At 39.7% G+C, this 27642-nt stretch overlaps 1 protein-coding gene across 1 annotated transcript in view; it reads left to right on the plus strand.

The window, feature by feature from the left end:
- The first annotated feature begins 1197 nt into the window (after nucleotides 1–1197).
- Nucleotides 1198–27642, plus strand: part of LOC122112433 (DNA repair protein SWI5 homolog) — a 47242-nt gene continuing 20797 nt past the window's right edge. Inside the window, exons 1-2 of the mRNA XM_042685240.1 lie at nucleotides 1198–1255; nucleotides 3108–3193. Of these exons, the coding sequence (XP_042541174.1) occupies nucleotides 1198–1255; nucleotides 3108–3193 (144 nt within the window). The remainder of the gene's footprint in view (nucleotides 1256–3107; nucleotides 3194–27642) is intronic.

Here is a 27642-nt window from a genome sequence, read left to right on the forward strand (position 1 = left end):
GGCGAGCCTGAGCTTCCAGGGGTGCTCGGGCCGCTGGATCGCTGGGGGGGGGGATGGAGGGTTCAGCCCTCAGGCTTTCCATGTGCTCCCGGGCGAGGCGTGGGATCCCGGGGAGCGCTTCCCGCAGCGGTGAACGTCTCCTCCGCGGCCCGGAGAAAAACGATCTGAGTGGGAAGGTTGAGAGAGAGCAGCAGCCGGCTAACCACTGCTGACACTTGGGTGGCCCAGCGCCAGGTGGGCCGCGGGGGAGCCGCCCGAGCAGGAGGCGTGCCCCGACGGTCCCCAGCCTTTGTTCTGAGCTGTTCCTCAGTACCAGATTTTAGGCTGTAGCCTCCCCCCAAGGCAAGGCTAGCACCCAGAAAATTTTTTTAAAAAATGGCAAAGCCTCTTAGGATGTACATCCTGCATAGTATCCACGGTGCACCTATAGTCAGGCTGTTTGGATGATTGTCGACAAAAACTTCCCTGTGGAATAGAGTGAGGGTGAAAATACTGGGGAATTCAGGGGTGTATGTGTATATGGTGTAGATGTCAAATTGGGGAGGGGAGGGGAGGGGAGGGGAGGGGAGGGGGCGGCTAAAGCAGTAGTTTCCAACCTTTGGCTTGCATCAGATTTACCTGGAAGGTTTGTTAAAGCAAACTTGAGCCCCAGCAGAGTTTCCTGATGAGTCATTCTCAACTGGATCCTGAGAATGCACATTTTGTTATTAACCTAGGAAGGTACTAGCTTTTATCGGCTGGTAAGGCATCCTAGGTTTGCTTCTATGAGACGATAGTAAAAATGTATTTGATACAACTGGATAAATATAGTGTGCAGACCGAGCGACTATGGGGTTTTCAGTCATTCACCTGATACAATATTGTTCACAGACTCTTATGGCAGAGGCTGTGCTGATCTAGGATATTCCCAGGGTACTGAATAGATAAGGCCTTGATTCTTACAGTTTATAAATTATTGGAGAAACAATTTGTTACAAGCAGTAGAAAGAAGAATGCATAAGAGTATGAGAAATGGGGTTAGAAGGGGGGAAATGGGACAGAGGTAGAAGGTTGGAAAAGCTCTGAACAAGCTGCAGTTAAGCTTAGGCTTCAAGATGGCAAGAGATAAGAGGAAGACCTGGGGGGGGGGGGGGAATGGAGCCCCCAGAAAGAAAAAAAATAGCATATCAAAACCTAAGAGAAAACATGTTTGGCGTCATGGGAAAGATGACCCAAATGTTTAAAGTAAAAAGAGCTGGGGAAGATGGAGTAAGAAGTGAAGCCAGGAAGACAGAAAAGACTTGGAAAAAAAATCATATTAAGAAGTAAGTCAGACCCAAAGAAATATAGGTCCCATGTTTTCCCTTATTTGCAATAATTAGTATATGTCTAGGACAATTTTATCAGATGAGCAAAAAAAGCTCAAAAGCGGTGTACATATGACCATATAAGATGATGCTAAGTGAAATGAACCCCAAGATATGGACACAAGAGGTCTTTCTTTTTTGTTGTTTTTAATGTACTATGTGATCTTTTTCTTTGTTTATTTTGTATGTTCTTCCTCTTACAGTATATCCCTGTTGTCACTGTATTTGACTTTGGTACCTTGGATCTTGTATATACATTTATCTAATTTGGGAGGGGAAGGGGAATAACAAAATGCTGAGACAAGGACACAGGATGACCCATTGCAACAGTGATACAAGACACTATGTTGGAAATGAACCTTACAACTTGGGGAGGGGGGGGCTGGTGAGAGAGGTGGGGAGGGAGGGAGAGAGTTAGGGAAGGGCAGGGATAGTGTGAGAAAAACAAAGGAGGGGGTAACTGCCCAACAAGACATGTACTTGTTTCCTTACTGATGTAACTGCAACCTCTGTAAATATCTTTACAAGAAAATAAAATGTGTTTTAAAAAGTGAAGTCTGGAATTTTAGATCGCTTTATCCTAAAAGTAACTTGAAGCCTTCAAAAGCATCCAGGCAAGAAAACCTTATTGCTGTCATGTTGAAAATGAATCTAACAAAATCCACAGTGAATCATACATTATGTGAAGTTGAAAGACAGCAGTGAGATCTACCACAAATAGGATCTTATATGTAGAAAACACTAAGCGGGCACCATCATCAATTAATAATGCTCTATGTACCCACTGAATAACCCACTGATTCACACTGAATAATTCTAAGGAAAAGCTTTTCTGAGAAGTCTTCAGAGAAGTCAAACAAATGGTTCTTCTTTCAGCTGCATTATTGTTTTTTTCCTCTGCATCTACATGGGAATTCTCACTTCCACTATGAAGTAGTTAAAGTCATCTAGGGAAGCATGTAGTTGATAACCAGCTCCCCTAGAAAATACAGTTATGGCTTGATGTGAGTAGAATAAATGTTTTCACCAGTTACAGGTAATTAAATCAGGAATGATATATCCTGCTAAAGGGGTCCCAAAAACATAGGTTAGTGCCTTCAACAGGTCATTCAGGAAGTTCAGGCTGATAGCTATGAACCTGGCTGCTCCCGCTCTTGAGTAATTTCCAGGAAATGGTTACAAGTATCAGAACTTGAGTGTGTCCAATCCAGGCTGGTAATATTATACCTAAAATAAGGCCTAGGGAGGGTACAGCAACATAGAGAGCCCATACCATAGAAGGCAGAAGTCAATCACTATTGTTTTGTTAGAATGTAGGTCTAGTATTGCCAAGAATAATTTGATATCAGTATTCTTATCTTTGTTAATTAGTATAGTTAGAATGTATCCACCAAAGTTCCTGTGTTGAAACTTAAGTCTCCCAGTGCAGTAGTGTTGATCAGTGGGATCTCTAAAGAAGTGATTAGCCCACTGTTCTCTGCTCTCACAAATGAATTAATGCTATTATCTCAGGAGTGAGTTCTTTATAAATGGATGAGTTTGGCCCACTTCCTGCTATTCCACAAGTCATGCTTTCCACCATACTATAGTAGAGCAAGATGGCCTGCACCAAATGCCAGCCCCTCAGTCTTGGGATTTCTTAGCTCCTGTAACTGATGAATGGTTTTGTATTCTTTATAAATTAGTCTCTGATGTTCTAATATGGCAGCATAAAACAGACTAAAACAGTAAATAATTCTGTTTTTATTTTTGTTTTTGCAGGCCTTCAACCTGTGGGCTGCCATTCTATAATTTTTAATTTCAGAGGTTATATTTGGTTCAGTTGTGAGTTGCCTTCAAAGATGAAGGTAAGTATTACCATTTCAAAGGCCTGAGGAAATCTATCATAATCTTTCACATAGTCAAGGCTGCTTGGTGTTTGTAAAGACAGTAACATACGGAAACATTTGGAAGCTTCTTTCCCAGCTAGGTGGAAATGCCATTTGTGCATATGCCTCATAATCTGTCTACCCCACACTTTGCTTGCTTAAGATCCCTTTTACTTCCTGTTTGCTGCATACCAAATTGGGAGCCTCTGTGCTGCAGTGGTAGCCCATCCTCCCTCAGCTGTGTAGAGCCTTCAGCTACACATCTGGCCAAAGCATTTCTGACCACCTTGTTTGCATGTATACCCCTCCTGCTCACTCTCCACCAAGTCCAGAAGTCGAGTTTGTCTAGAGGTAGAAGGCCTCTTTAGACATGATCTTGAGCCTATAATTGAAAGGGAAACAATTGTGGGTAAATTGGGTTTGTTTGACTACTCTACATTTACTACTCCCTAATAGCTCCCCAAGTTCCTTTTTAGCTCCTCAAGTTCCTCAGGTCAACTAGATGCTTGATTTTTGTTAATTTCCCAGCCTTTCAAATATTGTGCCGGTAGCATCTTTCTAATTTTCATTTGGCTTCTGTTAGCCATAGCCACTTCCTGTCACTTACATCAAACTTAAGAACTCTAAATGATACAGAAACTCAGATTAAATGATTTGTGTGTGTGTGTGTGTGTGTGAGTGAGAGAGAGAGAGAGAGAGAGAGAGAGAGAGAGCTAGATGCTGTCTCTGAGCTTTTTGTGCTCAAGGCTAGTGCTTTATCACTTGAGCCATAACTCCACTTCTGGCTTTTTTGGTAGCTAATTGGAAATAAGAGTCTCCAGGGCTTCCTTGCTCACCTGGCTTCAAACAGTGGTCCTCATATCTCAGCTTCCTGTGTAGCTAAGATTACAGACTAGAGCCATGCATGCCTAACAAGATTAAATGATTTTTAAAGCAACTGAGTCCAACCCAAAACCCACTTCTGACCCTTTTTCAAGGCTCCTTAGTTTAATGCTACAACCATTGTTTCATTTTGACAAATACTGGTTTGCTAGCTATCATAAGATTTCCTAGGTTATTCTTGTGCTTTAGCCAATTTAGCAAATGTCTTTGGATTTTTAAAGGTGCCACCAAAATCATATATTGTTCAATCTTCATTATTTTAAAAAATGAGAATATTATTACTTTTAAAAAGTGGAGGGGCTGGGAAAGTGGCTCAGTGGTAGAGCGCTTGCCTTGCATGCCTGAGGCCCTGGGTTCGATTCCTCAGCACCACATAAGCAAAAAGAAAAAAGCCAGAAGTGGCACTGTGGCTCAAGTGGTAGAGCGCTAGCCTTGAGTTGAAGAGCTGAGGGACAGCACCCAGACCCAGAGTTCAGGCCCCACAACCGGATCCAAAAAAAAAGTGGATTTAACTACAGGAATGACTATTTGCAAATTACTAGAGCATTAAACCCCCAGAGAGCACTGACTAAGAGCAAGCATGTAACTGGCCAAGATTTTGCCTTGCAGCGTGGTGAAGGAGGAGTCCTGAATTTTGGCTTTTTCCTTCTCAAATCTTGTGATCTTAAACCCCACTCTAGTATATAGAGAAAACATTAGTTATTATGAACTGCCTTATGGTCTTTCTTTATCCCTAAGATCAGTAGGATTACTTACTTTTTTTTTTTTTTTTTTTTTGTCAATACTCAGGTTAGAGGTCAGGATCTTGCTCTTGCAAGATCGCCTAATTTAATTATAGAATAATGCCTTTTTTTATCCTCCTCCTCTTTTAGATGTTATCTGGGAGTCTTTGTACTTATTCTTTAACTGCCATATCATAAAAAATAGTTAGCAGCTCCTTCAGGTTTGCCTTCCCCGCATTGCTTTAAATGCCATCCACTTGCAAATTGTGACCCTAAGTAGATTTGACTTTTGGAATTGGCCAAAATAATTTCTTCAGAGCCAAGTATGTCAATAAAATGGCTGATCAGTCAAAACAATGCCTGTTTTCAATCAAAAGCTTTGTGTGACTATCTTAATACTTATTTTCACATATGACTTATAAATTGCCACCATGGCTTAACATGAAGTTCAGTGGGCACATTCCTAGGTGCTGTGAACTGAATATATCTCCCAAAATTCACCTGTGTACTTCCTAGCCTCCAAAGTGGTAGTGTTAGAATAGGGCTTTTGGCTCTGCCCATGATGAAATCAGTGTTCGTATGAAACAGATCCTGGCAAACTCCCTTGCCCTTTCCATTGTGTGGGTACAAAACCTATGAACGCTTAACGCAGACATCAAAACTTCCTCTACTTGATCTTTGGATTATTTATTAGTCAAAGTACTTTGTTATAGCAGCCCAAATAGAGTAAGATGCTAGAATAAATATGCTAGAATAAAAATACTCATTGCTTAATTTTGCTTTGATTTGCTATGGAGTGATAGTTTCTATGAAATACTTGAAATAAGCTGAGATTTTTGTAGGATAAAGCCCTCGTCTCCTCATTGCCAGCAAGAATGAGTATTTTAAAATGTGACTCAAAATAATCCCAGTTCTCTGGAGACTGAGGCAGGAGCATCATGAATTTGAGGCCACTCTGTGCTACATAGTGAGACTCTATCTAAAAATAAACAAGAAAAATGAGACTCAATTTGAAAGAAAGTTAGACACCTGCACATGCATGTACACACATGCATGTATGCACGCATGCACACACATCTACCGTTCCAATGAAAACAAATTCTAGATGAATTACAAATCTCTAATATAAAACAAAAATCCTGGGCTGGGAAGGTGGCTCAATGGTAGTAGAGCGCTTGCCTTGCATGCCTGAGGCCCTGGGTTCGATTCCTCAGCACCACATAAGGAATAAAGAAAAAAGCTGGAAGTGGTGCTGTGGCTCAAGTGGTAGAGCGCTAGCCTTGAGCTGAAGAGCTGAGGGACAGCGCCCAGGCCCAGAGTTCAGGCCCCATGACCAGACCCAAAAAAAAAAAAAAAAAAAAAAAAATCCATGTTCCTCATAGTGGACTCCATGCTGTGGTGCCCACCCCCTCTTCATATTGTCTCCTCTTCAGCACTGATGCAATACCACATCAATTTCTTGCTTTAATTCACAAATATTGAGGCTTTTCCCACTTCACAGTCTCCTTGAGCTCTTCCTCACACACACTCCAGTCAACACTTATACTTGTAACATCTAACCTCAGAGCTTTTTCTGAATACCCAGTCTCAGATGATCTGCCTCATTCTCTCCTTAGTCACCATATTTTAATTCTCTAGGGGAAATGTCTTATATTTTTATTATCTATCTCATTCGGCTAGAAAATATATCTACCAGACTGTAAAGGGAGCTTGGCATATAGTAAATGCTCAGTAAATATTTGTTGCGTGAATGAAACAAATAACAAAAAAAGATACAAATATATTAAGAGAAAACTTAGGGAAATAATTGTATAAATTCAAAGTAGGGAAAATTCAAATTCAAAGAACAAGAGGAAACCTGTAGTCCTTAATATTTGGTAACATAAATATTTAGTAACATAAAAAATTAAATTTTTAATTGTTCAGTTTTTTTAAATTGTAGATTAGAAGAAAATATGTTGAAAAACAAACAATATCCAAGTCTATTAAGTATGAGAAATTAGACGAGCCAACCATTGCTGAGAGTGTGAATTGTGAATTCTTACATTTTCCTGGGATTTACTTGACTGTATTTGTAAAACTCTAAAATTCAGGCCTAGGGATCCAGCTCAAGTGGTAGAGCAATTTTTCTAACATGTGCAAAGTCCTGGGTTCAATAGTTAATACTGAAAAACAAAACAATTTTTTTTTGTCAGTCATAGGGCTTGAACTCTGGGCCTGGGCGCTATCCCTCAGCTCTTCAGATCAAGGCCAGTGCTCTACCGCTTGAGCTACAGCACCACTTCCAGTTTTCTGAGTGTTTTACTGGAGATAAGACTGTCTCGGACTTTCCTGCCCAGGCTGGCTTTGAACTGCAATCCTCAGATCTCAGCCTCCTGAATAGCTAAGATTACAGGCATGAGCTACCAATGCCCAGCCAAAAATTTAAGAAGCAATAATTTATATCAAATGTAGTCCTATTTTGGTAAATCCTAAAGAGATGAAAGGACTAATAAATACAAAAATGTTTTCGATCAGAAGCAATTACTTAAAAATGAGATTTGTGGGGCTGGGAAGGTGGCTCAGTGGTAGAGTGCTTGCCTTGCATGCATGAGGCCCTTGGTTCGATTCCTCAGCACCACATAAGCAAAAAGAAAAAAGCCGGAAGTGAGACTGTGGCTCAAGTGGTAGAGTGCTAGCCTTGAGCTGAAAAGCTGAGGGACAGCACCCATGGCCAGAGTTCAAGCCCCATGACCGGACCCCCTCCCCCCAAAAAAATGAGATTTTCTGGGTGCTGGTGGCTCACACCTGTAATCCTAGCTACTAGGAGGCTGATGATCATGGTTCAAAGCCAGCCCAGACAGGAGCATCCATGAGACTCTTATCTCCAATTAACTACCAGAAAACTGGAAGTGGCACTGTGGCTCAGTGGTGGAGTGCTAGTGTTGAGCTCAGGGACAGTGTCCAGGCCCAGTGTTCAAGCCCCACAACAGATTGAAAACAAAAACAAAACCCGAAGATTTTAAAATATATGCTTTATTCAAGGTGCCACCATGGTCAGGTCACTCTCAGGTGCTTACTTATATCAAAAGAAAACAAGGCCAGGGCTGGGAAGGTGGCTCAGTGGTAGAGCGCTTGCCTTGCATGCATGAGGCCCTAGGTTCGATTCCTCAGCACCACATAAGCAAAAAGAAAAAAGCCGGAAGTGGCGCTGTGGCTCAAGTGGTAGAGCGCTAGCCTTGAGCTGAAGAGCTGAGGGACAGCGCCCAGGCCGAGTTCAGGCCCCACGACCGGACCCAAAAAAAAAAAATTGTTATTTACCATAGCTAAGACATGGAACCAACCCAGATGCCCCTCAGTAGATGAATGGATCAAGAAGATGTGGTATATATACACAATGGAATTCTATGCCTCCATCAGAAAGAATGACATTTCCCCATTTGTTAGGAAATGGAAAGGCTTGGAAAAAATTATATTAAGTGAAGTAAGCCAGGCCCAAAGAAACATAGGTCCCATGGTTTCCCTTATTTGCAATATCTAGTATAGGTATGAGTCAAGCGGAAAAAGTCAGATAATGTGATGTTAGGAAAACAAAACCTCAAATATGTATTTTAATGTTTTTGTTTCTTTCATGCATGTGTTTCTAACGCATTTATAAGATTATTTCTTTGTTGCTTTGTATGTCCCTCCCCCACAGTGTAACCCCCGCTTTCACTATATTTGATGTCAGTATAACATGTGGAGGAGATGGGGACAAACAAGTCGTTTAAGGATTCAGGTGGACCTGTTGCAACAATGAGAAGTACAAAATGTCATGTCAAAACCAGCTTTACAATGTCGGTGGGGGGGGGGGGAGGGGGGGTATGATTGGTTGGGAGGGAGGGGGGAGGCTGGGAAGGGAGGTGAAGGGTAAACAAAGGAGGAGGCTGCAATGCTTGGTAAGAAATGTATGCATTATCCTGCCCATGTAATTGTAACCCCTCTGTACAGTATGTTCTCAAATAAAATAAAATAAAATTTAAAAAAAAAAAAAATTAAAACCAGAAAAAAAAAAAAAAAAAAAGAAAACAAGGCCAGTTCTTGAGTGACATCTAGCTATCTTTTCCAAATGTGTATAGTAACCTAGAGAAACTGGAATTGAGAGAAATACTTACGGTTCTTAGTTATTGCTTGAATTTTATTTAGATGCCAATGTTCCCAGACAAAACTCACTATTTCTCATCTCCTGTACAGCTGGCTGAATGATTAAGTTATGGTGAAGGACATAAAGTAGTAGTTGTGTGAAACTTACAGAAAAGATCTGCGAAGCAGACAGACTTGGCACTTAGGAGAAGAGAGCCATTTTGCTTTTCACCTTCCACTTTCCCTCCTGCTTGGAAGTACAGATAAATTGAGTAGAGATCCTCAGCCACTATGAATGATTCAACCGACCTTCACACTAGAAGCCTGTGTATAAATGAAAATGCACTAATCTTTCTGTCCTCTTAACAACCCCCACCCTTTTGCTTCCCAATAGGAATTGCAGTGGATATGAGAGAAAAACTACTGTAATATGGCACCTTTGGTTAAAGGCAGTTTAGTCTAATTCTAGTTAATAATACATGGTATGTTAAATGCAAAGACTTCCAAATACTGATCATGCTTGTAATCCCAGCACCATTAAAGCTTAGTCATGTGGGTCTCAAGTTTGAAGTCAACCTGTGCTATCTAGTAAAATTCTGTATCAAAACCTCTAAAAGAAAAGAAAGGAAACCTGTAAAGTATAAAATTTCCTGAATCACAAATTTAAATTATTACAATCCCAAGAAGTGAAATCCTAGAAACCAAAATCCTAAAATCTGTAATTCCTATTGGGAAGCAAAAGGGTGGGGCTGTTAAGAGGACAAAAGGAATAATGATAGGGAAAGGATCAGTGCATTTTCAGTTCTTCATAGAATAGTTGCATCCTGCTGGGCAAAAGAAATACTCAGAAATCCAGTAAAGCATTATTTTGGATAAGTCTGTGAGGACATTCCCAAGGGATGAACATGTGAGATTAAATGGGTGAGGTGATGATCTGTCATCAATACAGGTGGGTACCATTCAGGATTGGAGAGAAGAAATACACAAGGTAAATTAGTCTGTCCCTTGGAATTGGGGGAGGGCTTCTTCTGCTCCAGGCTCAGAAGGCCCTGAACTCAAGAATTTATAGCAAATGGCCCTCCCTGTCCTCAGGCTTTCAGCTTCCAACTGATAGTTACACCACCAGTGTGATTTGGATTTGAAGTGTCCCACAAAGACCTGGATTGAAAGCTTGGTCCTGGGTTGAAAGTTGCTGGCAGGATTACTAAGAGGTGGTCATATCTGAGGATACTAATTTCACCAATGGGTTCCAATTCATTTATTTTGTTTACACTAAAGTGGTTGTTAATAGGTGTGGCCTAGTTGAAGGAAGGAAGTCTCTGGGTATGTGACTTTGAAGAATCTTTCTTGCCCTGTGTTCCCCTCACCCCCATTCTTTCTCTCTCTTTCCTGACATTGTATCACTTCTTTTTCTGATCCCTGCTACCATGATGCTCTTTCTCTCCACAGGCCTGGAAACAACAGCAGCTCACTATGGATTGAAACCATGGACCAAAATAAATCCGTCCTTAAGCTGTTTGTCAAGATACCTTGTCACAGAGAGGAAAAAGGCTTAAGATAATCAGAACTACATTTCTGAAGCTTTTGGACTTGGATTTCTTTCACAATCTTGGCTATTTGGACAATTATATAAGCAGTGGTAAACTATTGCTGCATTTGATCTATCAAAAGAAAGGTAATCTTTCAGGATATTTCTGATGACCATATTTATTATGCTGGGTTCACAGTAGTAATATGTTTTTCTTCCTGGTCTTCTATTCATGAGCATGATTCACCATGCATAACTGTTAAACCTATGTGATTATTACTGGTATTCCTGAATATTTATGTTTGAAAAATTGACTTTTCTTATGTAAAGTGATCTAAAAAGTATTCTGTCTTTTTTTTTATATGTTTCTGACACAAAAGTGTTTGTTTCTGAACAAATGTATTTTTTAGAAGTTTTCCTTTTTTACAGAGTTAACTTTGTTGGAATTTTTGCGTGTATGTATGTGTATGTGAGTTTGCTGGTTCTGAGGTTTGAACTCAGGGCCTAGAAACTGTCTTTGAGCATTTTTTTTTTTTTTTTTTTTGCTTAAGGCTAGTAAGTGAGCCATAGCTTCACTTCCGCTTTTTTTTTTTCTTTGTGGTTAATTGGAGATAAGCCTCTTCTGGGCCTCTCTACTCCAGCAGCTTTCATAAAGCTGAGATCTTATCTCCAATTAACCAGAGGGGGAAAAAAGCTGGAACTAGAGGTGTAGTCCAAGTGGTAAAGGACCATCTGTGATCAAAAAAATCCAAGTATGACCTAGAGATCCTGAGTTTGAGCCAGTACTGGCACAAAATAAAAAGAATTCAGACTTTAGAGATTATGATCTCTTGATACTTCAACATTCAGGATGTTAGCATTTGGGGTTATACCTTTTATGATTATAGCTCCAGATCATTGAATGGAAAGCCTATGCAGTATCAAGGATATTATTAACATGCAGGAATGTGAATGGAGATCATTCCTGTTTGTGATGTTAAATTCCCTAATGTTCTTCAAGCAAACCATTTTTCCAATTATACCCAGATTGTAGAATACCAGTCTGTGAGGTTGATTTGTAGTATGTGCTTATATTTGGGGAAATGTACTAAAAAGAATGGAGGACAAAAGAGAACAAAAGAAAGGAAGGGTGGACTCCCATATATGGCAGCATATATGGTATCGTATAGAGGTGATATGGGATTGTACACCTGCACTTGAATAGGCAGGAGGAAGAGACTATTAAACCTTCTTTATAACTCCATTGTCTTTCTTATTAAAATGCTTATATGTTGATTTTGTAACTTAAAAGAGTCTAATGAGGTAGGGGAAATGGCTGAGAATGTAGACTGAAAAATCCAAGGCAAATGCCACAACATAAGTATCACACACTTGTAAGATAATTCAGTCTGAGAAGATTCAATTTGTTTTATGACTTGGCCATTAATAAGCTTTAGTATCTAAATCTAGGAAATAGCATTTAAGAGGGAAAAACTAACAGTTGCAGTACTTATTTTTGTTGTATGTGAACTGAAAATGACATATAAAGAATTCCCATACTAACTTTGCCAGTTTAAACAGAAAAAAAAAATGTTCCAGGCAATAAAATCTTGATTATTTTTTAAATAGACAATTTTTAAAGTACACTATTAATTCTTCAGAACTATAATATGCCCCAATATATACATTTCATTTAGTATAATCCATCATTATTCTTTTTTAAATTCTTTTTTTATTGTAAAGATACTGTACAGAGGAGTTACTGTTACATGAGTAAGGTAATGAGTACATTTCCTATCCAACTTTGTTACCCCTCTTTTTCCCCCTACCATCCCTTCGCTCCCCACCTCCCCAATTCCTAACTCCTCCCCGCCCCCGAAGTTGTAAAGTTGGTTTTCAACATAGTGTCTTGTATGTCTTATTATACAGTGGGTCAACCTTTATCCTTGTTTCAGCATTTTGATATTTCCCTTCCCCTCCCCAAATTTGAAAAAAGTATACACAAGATGCAGGGCACAAGAATCAAATATAGTGACAACAGGGGATATATCATGAGGGAAGAACACACAAAAGAAACAAAAAAATCACATAGTACATTAAAAACAACAGTTACAAAGAAAAAAAAAACTCTTGTGTCTGTATCTTGGGGATCATTTCTCTTAACATCATCTTATATGGTCATATGTACATTGCTTTTGAGCTTTTTTGCTTGTCTGGTAAGATTATCCTATACGTATACTAGTTAATGCAGATAAGGGAAACCATGGAACCTATGTTTCTTTGGGTCTGGCTTACTTCACTTAATATATATATTTTTCCAAGTCTATCCATTTCCTAACAAATGAGGTAGTGTCATTCTTTCTGATGGAGGCATAGAATTGTGATCCATTCATCTACTGAGGGGAATCTGAGTTGGTTCTATATCTTAGCTATGGTGAATAATGCTGCGATAAACATAGTTGTGCCGGTAGCTTTCCTTTGGCCTTGTTTGTGGTATATGACCAGAAGTGGGATTGCTGGGTCATAGAGGAGCTCTATGTATAGTCTTTTGAGGAACCTCCATACTGCTTTCCAAAGTGGTTGAACAAGTTTACACTCCCACCAACAATGCAATAGGGTTCCCTTTTGGTCACATCTCCTTTAGCATCTGTTGTTATTAGATTTCTTGATTATAGTCATTCTAACTGGAGTGAGGTGGAATCTCAATGTTGTTTTGACTTGCATTTCTTTTATGGCTAGAGAAGTTTAGCATTTCTTCATGTGTCGATCGTCCTCTCTTATTTCCTCTTCAGAAAAGTCTCTCTTCAAGACTTTAGGTCACTTATTAATGGGATGGTTGTTTCCCCTGAGGATTTATTTTGGGGGGATTTAATTTTTTTGGGGGGGTCCAGTCGTCGGGCCTGAACTCTGGGCCTGGGCACTGTCCCTCAGCTCTTCAGCTCAAGGCTAGCGCTCTACCACTTGAGCCATAGCACCACTTCTGGCTTTTTTTTGTTTTTTGCTTATGTGGTGCTGAGGAATCGAACCCAGGGCCTCAGGCATGCAAGGCAAGCACTCTACCACTGAGCCACCTTCTCAGTCCCGGGTATTTAATTTTTTGAGTTCTAAGTATATTTTAAATATGAGGCCTTTTTCTGTTGTATAGCTAGTGAAGATCTTCTCCCAATCTGTGGGTTTTCTATTGTTCTTATTTGCTATGTCCTTTGCCATGCAGAAGCTCTGCAGTTTCATGTAATCCCATTTGTTCAACCTTTCTTTGATTTGTTGTGTTTCTAGGTTTTTATTAAGAAAATTTTGGTCTGTGCCAAGGAGCCTTAGAGTTTGATTCTGGTGTTGATTCTGGTGTAAGGTGGTAAATAAGAATCTAGCTTTACCCTGGGTTCGATTCCTCAGCACAACATAAGCAAAAAGAAAAAAGCTGGAAGTGGCGCTGCGGCTCAAGTGGTAGAGCGCTAGCCTTGAGCTGAAGAGCTCCTCAGACACAGGCCAGGCCCAGAGGTCAGGGCCCATGACCAGACCCCCTTCCCCCCCAAAAAAGAGGCTTTACATTATTTACCATAGCTAAGATATGGAACCAACCCAGATGCCCCTCAGTAGATGAATGGATCAAGAAAATGTGGTATATATACACAATGGAATTCTATGCCTCCATCAGAAAGAATGGCATTGCCCCATTTGTTAGGAAATGGAAAGACTTGGAAAAAATTATATTAGGTGAAGTAAGCCAGGCACAAAGAAACATAGGTCCCAGGGTTTCCCTTAATTGCAATAACTAGTATATGTCTGAGTCAAGCAGAAAAGGTCAAATAAGTTGATGTTAGGGGAATGAACTCCAAGATAAGTATTCAATTTTTTTTTCCTTTCATGCAATTGTTTCTAACATATTTATAAGATTATTTCTTTTTGCTTTGTATGTCCCTCCCCCATGGTATAACTCATGTTTTCACTGTATTTGATGTTGGTATAATTTGTGGAGGGGAAGGGAAAAAACAAATCGTTTAAATAGGGATACAGGGGGACCCATTGCAACAATGAGATGTACAACTCGTTATGTCGAAAAACGAGCTTTACAACTTTAGTGTGGGGTGGGGGAGGATAAAGTGGGGGAAGTATGGGAAGGGATGGGAAGGGGAAACAAAGAGGAGGCAACAATGCTTCATAAGAAATGTACTCATTGGGCTGATAAAGTGGCTCAGTGGTAGAGCGCTTGCCTTGCATGCATGAGGCCCTGGGTTTGATTCCTCAGCACCACATAAGCAAAAAGAAAAAAAGCCAGAAGTGGCGCTGTGGCTCAAGCGCTAGAGCGCTAGCCTTGAGCTGAAGAGCTGAGGGACAGCGCCCAGGCCCAGAGTTCAGGCCCCACAACCGGCCCAAAAAATAAAAAATAAAAGAAATGTACTCGTTATCTTGCCCATGTAATTGTAACTTCTCTGTACGGTATTCTCACAATAAAAATAAAATAAAATAAAAAAGAATCTAGCTTTAGTTTTTTTTTTGTTTGTTTGTTTTTTGTTTTTGGTCAGTCATGGGGCTTGAACTCTTGGGTGCTGTCTCTCAGCTCAAGGCAAGCGCTCTACCACTTGAGCTACAGCACCACTTCCAGTTTTCTAGTGGTTTATTGGAGAAAGGAGTCTCACAGTCTTTCCTGCCCGGGCTGGCTGTGAACCGCGATCCTCAGACCTCAGCCTCCTGAGTAGCTAGGATTACAGGCCCGTGAGCCACCAGCGCCCGGCATAGCTTTAGTTTTCTACAGGTGTTTAACCAATTTTTCCAGCACTAGCTGTTTTTCTTCCATTCTACTGTATTAGCTCCCTTATCAAAGAATAGGTGGCTATAGGTCTGTGGGCTTATTTCTGGGTTTTCAGTTCTATTCCATTGGTCCTCAGGTCTGTTCTTGTGGCAGTACCAAGCTGTTTTAATTACTATGTCTTTGTAGTAGAGTTTGAAATTTGGTATTAATATTCCTCCAGCACTGTTCTTTCTGCTAAGGATTGTTTTTGTTATTCAGGGTCTTTTATTGTTCCATATGAATTTTTGGGTTGCTTCTTCTATTTCATTGAAGAATGAATAGGTTAGGATATTGATAGTTATCACATTGAATTTGTAGATAGCCTTTGGCAGTATTGCCATTTTCACAATGTTTATCCTCCCAATTCAAGAGCATGGGAAATTTTTCCACTTCCTTAGTTCTGCTTTAATTTCCTTTTTTAGGTTTTTAAAGTTTTCATCATAGAGGTCCTTCACTTTTTTAGTTAACTCCTGGGTATTTTAATTTTTGTGGGTCTATTACAAAGGGAGTTGCTTTTCTAATTTCAGCCACCCTCTTCTTGTTATTGGCATACAGAAAAGCCATTGATTTTTGAGGGTTAATTTTATACTCTGCTACTTCGCCAAAGTTTCAAATCAGCTCAAGTAACCTGGGAATCGAGTCCATGGGGTTCTTTATTAATTTATTTATTTTTATTTAACTTATTTTTTTTTGTGTAAACATACTGTACAGAGGGGTTACAATTACATGGGCAGGATAATGCGTACATTTCTTACCAAGCATTGCAGCCTCCTCCTTTGTTTACCCTTCACATCCCTGCCCAGCCTCCCCCCCACCCCCCCACCCAATCTTTGCATCAATGTTCATCAAAGAAATGGGTCTATAGTTCTCCTTCTTTGATAAGTCCCTGCCTGGTTTTGGGATGAGGGTTATGATGGCTTCATAGATAGAGTTTGGTAATGAACTTTCACTTTCAATTTCATTGAAGAGTTAGAGGAGTATTGTTGTGAGTTCTGCTTTGAAGGCCTTGTAGAATTCAGCTATAAATCCATCCAGTCCTGGGCTTTTCTTGGGGGAGGGCTCTTATTGCTGTTTCTAGTTTGATGCTTGATATGAGTCTGTTTAACTCATCTTGGTTTAGTTTGAGCATGTCAATATTTGCTAAAAATTTGTCCATTTCTTCCAGATTTTCAAGCTTATTAGCATATAGGGTTTTTAAAATACAGTTTTATTGTAAAAATACTATACAGAGGGGTTACAGTTACATGAGCAAGGTAATGAGTACATTTCCTAGCAAGCATTGTTACCTCTACATTTGTTTTTCCTCTACCATCCCTTCCCTCCCACCTCCACAACTATACTCCCTTCCCCTCTCCTTCCCTCCCCACCTAAATTGTAAAATTTGTTTTGTTTGTCTTGTACATCTCATTGTCACAATGGGTCAACTTGTATCCCTATTTAAGCATTTTGTTTTTTCCCTTCCCCTCCCCAAGCTAGAGAAGTGTATATATAAGATGCAGGGCACCGACATCAAATACAGTGAAAAAAGGGGTTATACCATGGAGGAGGAACATACAAAGAAACAAAAAAAAAAAAATCACATGGTACATTATAAATATGTTAGATGGATCCAAGACCTTGAGTCAAAGCATATAGGTTTGAGAAGTATTCCCTTATAATGTTCTTAATCTTGGTTGTTCCTGTGGTGATGTTTCCATTCTCATCTTTGAGTTTGTTTATTTGGGTATGCTCTCTTCTTTTTCTGATAAGATTTGCTAAGGGTCTGTCAATTTTGTTAATTTTTTTGAAGAATCAACTCTTTGTTTTGTTAATTCTTTCTATTTTTCTGGACTCTAATTCATTTAATTCGGGTACACTTTTAATTATTTCTTTCCATCTACTGGATTGGGGTTTAGCTTCTTGCTCTTTTTCAAGGACATTGTGATATTCTTAAAAGTCTAGTTCTAAGCTATGTGTGGTGTCTCAAGCCTGTAATCCTAGCTACTTGCGGGGCAGGGGGGAGGGGCAGAGATTGGGGAATCATGGTTTGATGCCAGTTCAGTCAAAGAAGTTCAAGAGACTCCATCTAAACCAATGGCTGGGCACAGTAGTGTTCATCTGTTATCCCCACTGATATAGGGAAATGCCAGTACAAGTACAGGTCAGGCCCTAGACATAAAAGAAACTTTACCTTAAAAATAAGCAAGACCAGAACACCTCTAAAAGCTAATAAACCAATTACTGAATGGGCAAAGGATCTAAGGAAAAACTTCTCAGAACAGGTAAGAATGGCAAAGAAACACGTGAGGAAATGTTCATCATCCCTAGCCATTATTGGAGATGCAAATCAAAACAACTCTGGATTCCATCTCACCCTAGTGAGATTGACCAACATTGTAAATTTGGACAACAACAAATGTTGGCAGGGATGAGGGGAAAAGAGAACCTTATTGCCCTGTTGGTGGGAATGTAAACTAGTACAACCACTCTGGACAGAAGTGTGGAGGTTCCTCAACAAACTAAGTGTGAATTTTCCCTACAACTCAACCATACCACTTCTGGGCATCTACCCAGCACATCACAAGCAGGATACCATAAAGACACACATCCATGGTCATTGTTGCACTATTCACAATAGCCAAGCTGTGGAAACAGTCCAGATGCTCTACAATAGATGAGTGGCCTCACAAAATGTGATTCCTATCCACAATATGTCATTTGCAGGGAAATGGATGGACCTAGAACAAATCATGATAAGTGAGGTAAGGCAAACTCAGAGAGAAATGGCACGTTTCCTCTCATATGTGAAATCTCCCTTTTTTTTTTTTTTTTTGTCGGTCGTGGGGCTTGAACTCTGGGCCTGGGCGCTGTCCCTCAGCTCTTCAGCTCAAGGCGAGCGCTCTACCACTTGAGCTACAGCGCCACTTCCGGTTTTCTGGTGGTTTATTGGAGATAGGAGTCTCGCGGTCTCTCCTGCCCGGGCTGGCTTTGAACCGCGATCCTCAGATCTCAGCCTCCTGAGTAGCTAGGATTACAGGCGTGAGCCACCAGCGCCCGGCTTCATATGTGAAATCTCGATCTAGAATAGTGGGATATAATAAATGATAGAGGACTCTAAGCATTCACACACAACCTGAGACCAAAAGGGGATACTCAGGAGAGGAGCAAAAAGGCTCAATGCCTGAGTGCATCTGATTACACAAAATAATATTTATCAAAACCAACTTCAGGAAATGAACAATAGGATATTTTCTTTTTGTTTTTCTTTTCTTTTTGTTCTGTTTGTTCATTTGCATGTCTTTGAGTATAAGGGGATGCACAGAAATGGAGGGACAAAGAGTGAACAAATGCAGTAGTGGTATTCATTGGACACTATGCAGAAAACGAACTATACAACTTGTGGGTGGGGATGGGAGGGAAAAATTGGAGAGAAGAAGGCCAGGGGTGACAATGTCCAAAAAAAAATTGTAGTCTTGACTTATGTAACTGTAACTCCTCTGTATATCACCTTTATAATAACAAATAAATAATTTTTTTTAAAAAAGCAAGACCAAGTACCAATGGTTCATGCCTATGATCCTAGCTACTAAGGAATCTGAGATCTGAGTATCACAGTTCAAAGCCAGCCTAGACAGGAAAGTTCATGAGACTCTTACCTCTTACCTCCACTTACCTGGAAGATGTGGCTGAAGTGCTAGGTAGCCTTCAGCAAAAGAAGGTCTGTTCAAGTTCCATAGCTAGCACAAAAAAGAAAAAATTAAAAAAAAAAAGACTGAGACAAAAGAGGACTGTAGAAGCATGGCTCAAATGGTAGAGTGTCTGCCTTGTAAGCAGAAACCCTGTTTTCAATTCCCAGATATATGTTATGCACACACACACACACACACACACACACACACACACACACACACACACACAGTAACAATACCTCAGATCTTTATATTCATTGTCTTTTTCTGCTTTAAATATACATTTGAAAGTTGTTTACACTTCTCATTTCAACCTAAAATTGTACAGTTGATTCAAATCTGGAGAGAAGGAACTAGATGTGAGGACATTTTTTTCTGATACATCTATTTTAATCACTTGGTAAATTTGACAACATGTGGTAGTTCTAGCATTTCTGGCACAAGTATCCCAATTATAGAAAATGCAAGTCATATGATAAATTAAAATTATTTGGCTGCTTTGAATTATCCCCCAGCCCAACCCCTGAGAACAGCCTGTACCATTACTGCATTTTTTGCCCCCAAAATGTTGACACTTAAATAGCAATCAGCTGCTCTGAAAGTGTATCAATTAGATATGATAGAATATCTTATAGAATAGCTTCTATAGCTCCCTAGCCTAGCAAACAAGGAAATAAATACACAGAAATTAAGTGATTCATGATCATTAGTGAAATACTATGAAAACTAGTGAAGTACTTCTTAAATATCTCTAGAGCTTCATGGAACGTTAAAACTACATTGAAAATCTATACAGTACTTCTAGAAATTACTAAATTCATTTACTCTGGTGCTGGGAAAACTGATTGTCAACATGCAATAAAAGAAAGACTTGAAACTAGATCCATCTCTCTCAGGTTGTACAAAAATCAATTCAAAAGTAAATCAGTAAAGCTGGGCATCAGTGACTCATGCTTGTAATCCTAGCTACTCAGGAGGCTGAGATCTGAAAAACACAGTTCAAAACCAGCCCAAGCAGAAAAGTCTGTGAGACGTGTATCTTCAATTAATCACAGAAAAACTGGGAAGTCGTGATGTGCCCAGTGGTAGAGTGCTAGCCTTGAGCAAAAGGACCCAGGGACAATGCCCACACCCAAAGTGCCCCAAGACCAGGAAAAAAAAAATTAAGACAAGACTTAAAACTTTGCAATTATTTTAGGGAAACTCTTGAAGATACTGGCATAAGAAATGCCTTTCTGAATAGACCTTCAGTTGTACACAACAAAAATTGATAAATGAGATTTCATCATCAGAAAAGGTTTCTGCCTGTCAAAGGAAATGATTACCAGGATGAAGACACAGTCCACAGAATGGGAAAAAACCTTTCCCAGCTCTTCATCAAATAAAGTATTAATATCTAGCATATGCACAGTACCAAAAGAACAAATAATCCAGTTAATGAGTTAGCAAGTCACTTAAAAAAAAGAGTTTTTAAACACATACAGAAATGGTCAGCATCCTTAAGTTTAAAGGAAATGCAAATCAAAACTACACTGAGATTCCATCTCACTCAATCAGAATGGCCATCATCAATATAACAAACAACAAATAAACACTGGTAAGAATGGGAGTAGGAAGAAATTCTATATGTACTGTTAGTGGGAATATAAATTACAATAATCTCTATGGAAATCAGTTTGGAGGTTTATAAAAAGCTAATACCACTTTTAATAATACATCCCAACAATTGCAAATGAACATTTAAAAGAGATTTCTGTTACCAGAGTAAAGCTTTGAAATCAACCTAGGTATCCAATAACCACAGAATGATAATAAAAATGTATATTCACATAGCAAATTATTAGCCATAAAGCAGAACAAACTTATATTGTCTGTAGGAAAAAGATGGAACTAGAGATCATCATTCTGAGCAAAATACTTCAAGTTCAAAAAAGCAAAATATAGTATGTTTTTGTTCCTACTCGTGTCTAGGTCTAAAACAATATTAACAACAGTATTAATGGGTGAAAAACAATGTGAGTGTAAAAAGGGGACTTTTATAAGGGGAAATCAGTGGGAAGGGAAAGAAAGGGGAAAGGGAGAGGGTTCTGGGAATACCAAGCATAAGTATCATAGACAGATGAGTGGACAGATGGATAGATAGATAGAGAAAGATATAATAAAACCCACCAAATATTGTTTGAAAAGAGTGGGTGGGAAGATTTAAAGAAATAAAATGGACGGGGAGAACTTATTCAGTGTAACTATATGCCTCTATAACATTTTCACAATGAAACTTTCTTATGTTAGTAATTATTTCCTGATTTTAAAAAGAAACTTTCTTATGTTAGTAATTATTTCCTGATTTTAAAAAGAAATATAGGGCTAGGAATGTTAGTGGTAAAGTGCTTGCCTAGTATGCATGCAGCCTTGGGTTCAATTCCTCAGTACCATATAAACAGAAAAGGCTGGATGTGGTGCTGTGACTCAAATGGTAGAGTTCTAACCTTAAGCAAAAGAAGCTCAGGGGCTGTGACCCAGCCCTGAGTCCAAGCCCCAGGACCGGCAAAAAATAAAAATAGAAAAAGAAATATAGGGAAAATCTCTAATTTGGATTTATAGAAGATTTCTTGTGACTACAAAAGTATAAGCCAAAAACAAAATGCTGATAATTTAACTATAAAGTTGGAACCTATGTATAACAAGAAACACTGAAATAAAGATTAAGGACTTAAAAATTGAAAAACCAAACTACTAGGTTCTGCCGTGCTATCTATCACCATCATGAAACAATGAATCCTCTGAAATAATGAGCAAAACCAATCCTTCACCCTTTAGGTTGTTCTCCCAAGTATTTTGGTCACAGAAATACATAGGCAATTAATACATAAAATTGGTATCAGAGAACTATAATCATTGCTATGACAAAAAACTGACCATGTTGTTTTTATGGCTTTGTAACTAGTTTGTGGGAGGAATTTGAAAAAACTTCAAGAACACAGGTTAGAAAAGCAGAACTTAATGGGCAATCTTTGTGGGAAGTCAAGAACTAAAATGCCAATAGAAATGTGGTCAATGAAAGCCAGGCTCCTGAGGTTTCAAATAGCAACAAATAGTTGGGTGGGAATTGGGTTATTAGCATTCTGTTACATTCTGGCAAAGAACTTGTGTACATTTTGTACAGGCCCAGAGCTTTGAATAAGGTTGAATTAAAAAATCTAATTTTGACTATTTTTACAGCCCCAAATTTCAAGACAGCTCAGCATTCAGGCTTTGGCCTGGTTTTCTGCTAGAGGTACAGTGAAAATTAGGAACAAACAGAAGAGCAGAAGGATTTGAAAAACATGCAGTCTCGGGCTGGGAAGGTGGCTCAGTGGTAGAGTGCTTGCCTTGCATGCTCAAGGCCCTGGGTTCAATTTCTCAGCACCACATAAGCAAAAAGAAAAAAGCCAGAAGTGGCGCTGTGGCTCAAGTGGTAGAGCGCTAGCCTTGAGCTGAAGAGCTGAGGGACAGCGCCCAGGCCCAGAGTTCAGGCCCCACGACTGGACCTCCCCCCCCCACCCCCAAAAAAAGAAAAACATGCAGTCTGGACAGAAAAAGAGCTAGTTGAGAATAGTGGAAAGTTGGGATTGCTAAAAAAGATTAGCCCTTTTACAAAGAAAGCAAATACTCTACACTGAGACAAATGGAAACATGCTTCTAGGGCATTGCAGGCATTGGCCAGATCCACCCAGAGAAGCTTGAAAGGGTACATACTTTAGAAAGACTGCTTTGAGAAGAGCTCTGGGGTATCTCCCTTATACAGAAGCACCTAAGGAACAGTTTCCTTGGGAAGTTTAGCCATTCAAGCACCCAAAAGCAGTTACAACCATGGTTGAGCCCAGCCAATAATCAAGCTGATGGCAGACCTCAATGCCATGAACATGAGGCTGATTTTGTAGGTATGCAGAATTATAGGGTCACAGAAACTTCCACTCCGATTTCCAAGGAAGATATGAAAGGCCAGGCAATGTGTGGCAGCGTCAGAATATGTCCAGGCAGCCCCTGAGAGAATAATGCATGAAGCTGTGAGGGTGAGGCTGAAACTGCAATGCAGGCCCCAAGAAATTAGAGATGATAGCAGCATGGATCATTTGTTGAGGAAAGCTATAGGCAACAACTGGAGCGAGCCTCTAGGGAGGCCAGGTGATCTGCAAACTGCAAAGCCTTGGTAGTATGGCTTCCCATGCCCTGTGGAATTGACCTTATACCCCAGGTACCCTGCATGCCAGACAGAGCTATAGGATTTAATGTATTGACTGCTGGTTTGGGGTCTTGTTTGATCATATCCTTTCTTTCTATTCTCCCATTGATCCCTTTTGGAATGGAAATATTTATTCTATGCCATTATATGTTGGAAGGATGTAATATAAGTATTTATTATTTATTTATTTAGCACAAGTCCTGGCACTTGAATTCCGGGTCTGGGTGCTATCCCTGAGCTTTACTGCTCAAGGCTACAGCCCTACCACTTGAGCCACAGAGCCACACTCCATTTCCAGCTTTTTGGGTGTTTACTTGCAGATAAGAGTCTCACAGACTTTCCTGTCCAAGCTGGTTTTCTGAACTGCGATCCTCAGATCTCTGCCTCCTGAAGCAGCTAGAATTACAAGCATGAGTCACCTTGCCCAGCTTTTTGTTGTTGTTAAACAGTGACTCACAGCTAAAAATTGCCTTGAGCCTCAGAAGAGACTTTGAACACTATCAGAAGTTAAAAGATATTGGAGGCTGGGCACCAGTGGCTCACAGCTTATAATCTAACTATTCAGGAGACTGAGATCTGAGGATCAGGGTTTGAAGCCAGCCTGGGCAGGAAAGGTGGTGAATCTCTTATCTCTAATTACCCACCCCAAAACAGGAAGTAGAGCCATGAACACTAGCCTTGAGCAAAAAAGCTCGGAGACAGTTCAGATCCTGAGTTCAAGCCCTAGGATTGATGAAAGAGAGACAGAGAGACAGAGAGACAGAGAGAGACAGAGACAGAGAGAGACAGAGACAGAGACCAGAGACCAGAGACCAGAGACATAGAGACAGAGACTAATATATTTCACACTATGAAATAGCTATGAGCCTTTTGAGGCCAAAGGTAAAACTTTATGGTTTAATTTTAAAAGTATGTCTTACAGACACACGTGTTATATGCTTGGTCCCCAGATGATGGTGCTATCTGGGTAGGTTCTAGACACTTTGGAAGGTGGGACCTAGCTAGAGTAAGTGGGTCATTGGAGGTGTGTTTTGGGGGTTGTATTTTGCTCTAATGCCTTCCTGAATCCTTCTTCTTTACTTCCTGTCCATCAAGAGAGGAACTGTTCTTCCCCAGCACTGTTTCCCACGAAGAAGCCATGAGTAAAAAGAAAAAATTCCTACTTTGCCTTGTTGTTCTCTCAGATATTTGGTCACAGTGATACAAATATAACTAGTACACAAACCTGGTTAGGAAGAAACAGAAGTTAGTTTTCTTTAGATTGAATGGAAGGCAGAGAAGTATAAATTCCAGAGATACATTGTATCTACTCAAAGGCAAAGGTTGGAAAGTATCAGAAATTGTCTCTTTTCCATGATAATTACCACTGGGTCATGGCTTCATTTTCTAGCAACTTTACTCCTGCAGTAGCAACAATGGCTTAGATTCTAACAGCTTATCAAGCTAGGGTACAGGAGTATACCTCTCTCAGTGTTCACAACAGAGATGGGAGGATAGACTCTCATTAGTTCACTTTTGTCATGTGTTCCTAAACACAGCTCTGTGTGGTCAGTTAGCAAAGCTTGGGATACATACTTCATTCCTACTATTACTCCCCACCTCTACCCTGAAAAGAGCCACATGGATAGGAGGAAGGAGGGTTATGAAAGGAAAAAGAAGTGTTTGTTAAGCAAAGAAAAATAGTGAAAAGGCAAGCAAAGGCAAGTCTATTAAAAATTCTATTTATAGGGACTGGGGATGTGGCTAGGTGGTAGAGTGCTTGCCTAGCATTCATGAGGCTATGGGTATGATTCCTCAGTACCACATAAACAAAAAGTAATAAAATCATAAAAAGGAATGTTTCCTGGTCTTCTTTACAATTATTTTAAAAATTCCATTAAATTTATAAAACAGAGTAAACTACGTGACTATGTGATAATTTCTTATTTAGTGATTGGGGGTAGATATTCATATTTTCACTAAGAGAAGACAATATTAAAGAAGAGGATACTAGGGGCTGGGAAGGTGGCTCAGTGGTAGAGCGCTTGCCTTGCATGCAAGAGGCCCTGGGTTCAATTCCTCAGCATCACATAAGCAAAAAGAAAAAAAAAAAAAAGCCGGAAGTGGCGCTGTGGCTCTAATGGTAGAGCGCTAGCCTTGAGCTGAAGAGCTGAGGGACAGCGCCCAGGCCCAGAGTTCAGGCCCCACAACCGGACCCAAAATTAAAGAAGAGGATACTATAAACATAGGAAACAAGTACACTGAATAAAAATGGTTGGCTTACATTAACTTACAGGATATGTCTATTTATATTTATATTATTGGACCATAAATGAACACAAAGCAAATAAAAAATTAAAACATTGAATATCTGCCAAATTTCTGCATTAATCTAAATATTTAATGAATCAATCAGTCCTGCACTGGCAAAAGCAATCATAGTTTTGCATTAGCATTTTTGTATTTTGGTTTCCATATCATCCCAAATGCTGATGAGCTTATACTAGCTATATTATTTTGTAGAATGGAGAAACAGCCTCATACACAGCCCTGTTTTATCATACTATAACTGGCACTCCATTCATTCATTTACTTACATTACATGCTAGCTATGAATCAGGAACAAGTGTGGACATTAAGATTTAAGAGATGAGTAATTTTCACTCCCAAATCTTGAGAAAGGACACTGAAAAGCTAGAAGGGAGTTCCACGGTACTTTAAAAGAATGACGACTCAGCTGAGAGCCAAGGGAAGGCTTCAAAGAAGACATAGGGAATTCTTTGTAGTGTGGAAAAGGAAGTGAAAGGAAATTCTGGAGAGAATCACTTGTGGAGTGACACAGAAGCTTAGAATGCTGGGTGTTAAAGAACTGAGTTATGACTCTGACTATGCTATAGGGTGTGTACAGGGAAAGAGTCATGTGAAAGACTCTGTGTGCTATGTTTGAACTTAACACTGTGGTTTTAAAACCCTCGTTCTCCAATTAGAACCATGATGCTAGTAAAAAGGTATATGGAAAACCCATTTAAAAACAATAACCCCACGCCAGTGGCTCACACCTTTAATCCTAGCTACTCAGGAAGCTGTGATCTGAAGATTCTGGTTCAAGATGAGCCTATGCAGAAAATTCTGTGAGATTCTGCTTTCCAATTAACTAACAAAAAACTGGAGATGTGACTCAAGTGGTACAGAGCCAGACTTGAGTAAATGCTAAGGAACAGTACCCAGGCCCTGAATTCAAGACCCAGAACCAGCACAAAAATAAAATAAAATAAGCAACAACAACAACAACAACAACCAGTCTCAAATCTCACTTCTGGAAATTTTAACTCATGGAAAAGTCGGAAGAAATTTCCCTGGTGTTTCTTGAGCAAATCCATTGTTGAGAACCACTGTATATAGGCAGTGAACACCCAATATATAGTACTAGGAAAAAGAATAACATACTTTGGAAAGAACGCTGTCATTGAAAAGATATATGAGATGTCTCTAGTCAAAGCTGGAAATGGGGAACAAGATATATGAGATGTCTCTAATCAAAACAGGAAATGGGGACACCTCAGTAGGAGAGTGTTGTGATAGGGTATCAGAAGTGGTAAGAAACCAGGGAAGGGGGGAGTTTAGGAGGGGTGAAATGTTCAAGGGATGACATTGACCAAGATGCATTGTATTCATAAGCTGCTTTATTGAATGGCAAATCCTTTTTATGACAATTTAAAGATAATTTTTAAATGATCAGAACTTCCTGTAGCTGAAGCAGGGGAGGGGAGGAGCAAATGTTTAGAGACATTTCTGAGAAATATAATGCACCAGCTTAGAAAATCTTTTTGATGTGGGAAGTGAAACAAAGGGTTCTAGAGCTGGGAGTGAGCAGTAAGGTGGAAGAGTGGCTTTGTGTACAACCCTGAGTTGTTAGCTCAAGGTGGGGGTCTGAGCTGGAGATTGCTAAGCACCAGAGGCCAAGGCCTCAGGCTGAGCTAGTCCAGACACAAGGGCTCAGTTCTGGGAAATCCAGGGCTGAAGATCTGCTGAACATCTCTTTGCCTGGGGACACCTCCCCTTGTGCTCATTGTAACTTCCTGCCTGTGGTCATCTCTCATAGCCCTCTAGCCAGTTAGTTTAGGTTTGCTCTTTGGCTTGTGTAACGTCCGGAAGCCAGGACTATGGTTCATCTGTGGTTTTTCAGAGCCTAGCCTATTGCCTGCATGGATATGATATTCACTAACCATTTCTAGGTGAATGATTTTGACTAATTACCTAGATACAGCAGCCTCATTATATCTCAATGGTCCTTTGGCCTCATTCTGGGGTGATAATTATATAAATTGGTGCTTATGTAATGTTACATACTTCCATTATTACTTTCCAAAATGCCAAGTTTTGTGATAAATAAGAGTAGGCAAGATGCAGTTCTTTTCTCCAAGCATTTATTATTCCAAAATGCCTGTGTAATTAATAAAATAGATGTGTCCTACACATATTAATTCAGATTTTACCAAAAAGACTTGATTGCTAAATTATTTTTAAGTTTTTAATTGAATTAATTAAAGACAAGGAA

Source organism: Dipodomys spectabilis, unplaced genomic scaffold, assembly GCF_019054845.1.
Source record: "Dipodomys spectabilis isolate Male_0828 unplaced genomic scaffold, ASM1905484v1 ptg000094l, whole genome shotgun sequence".
NCBI lineage: Eukaryota > Metazoa > Chordata > Mammalia > Rodentia > Heteromyidae > Dipodomys > Dipodomys spectabilis.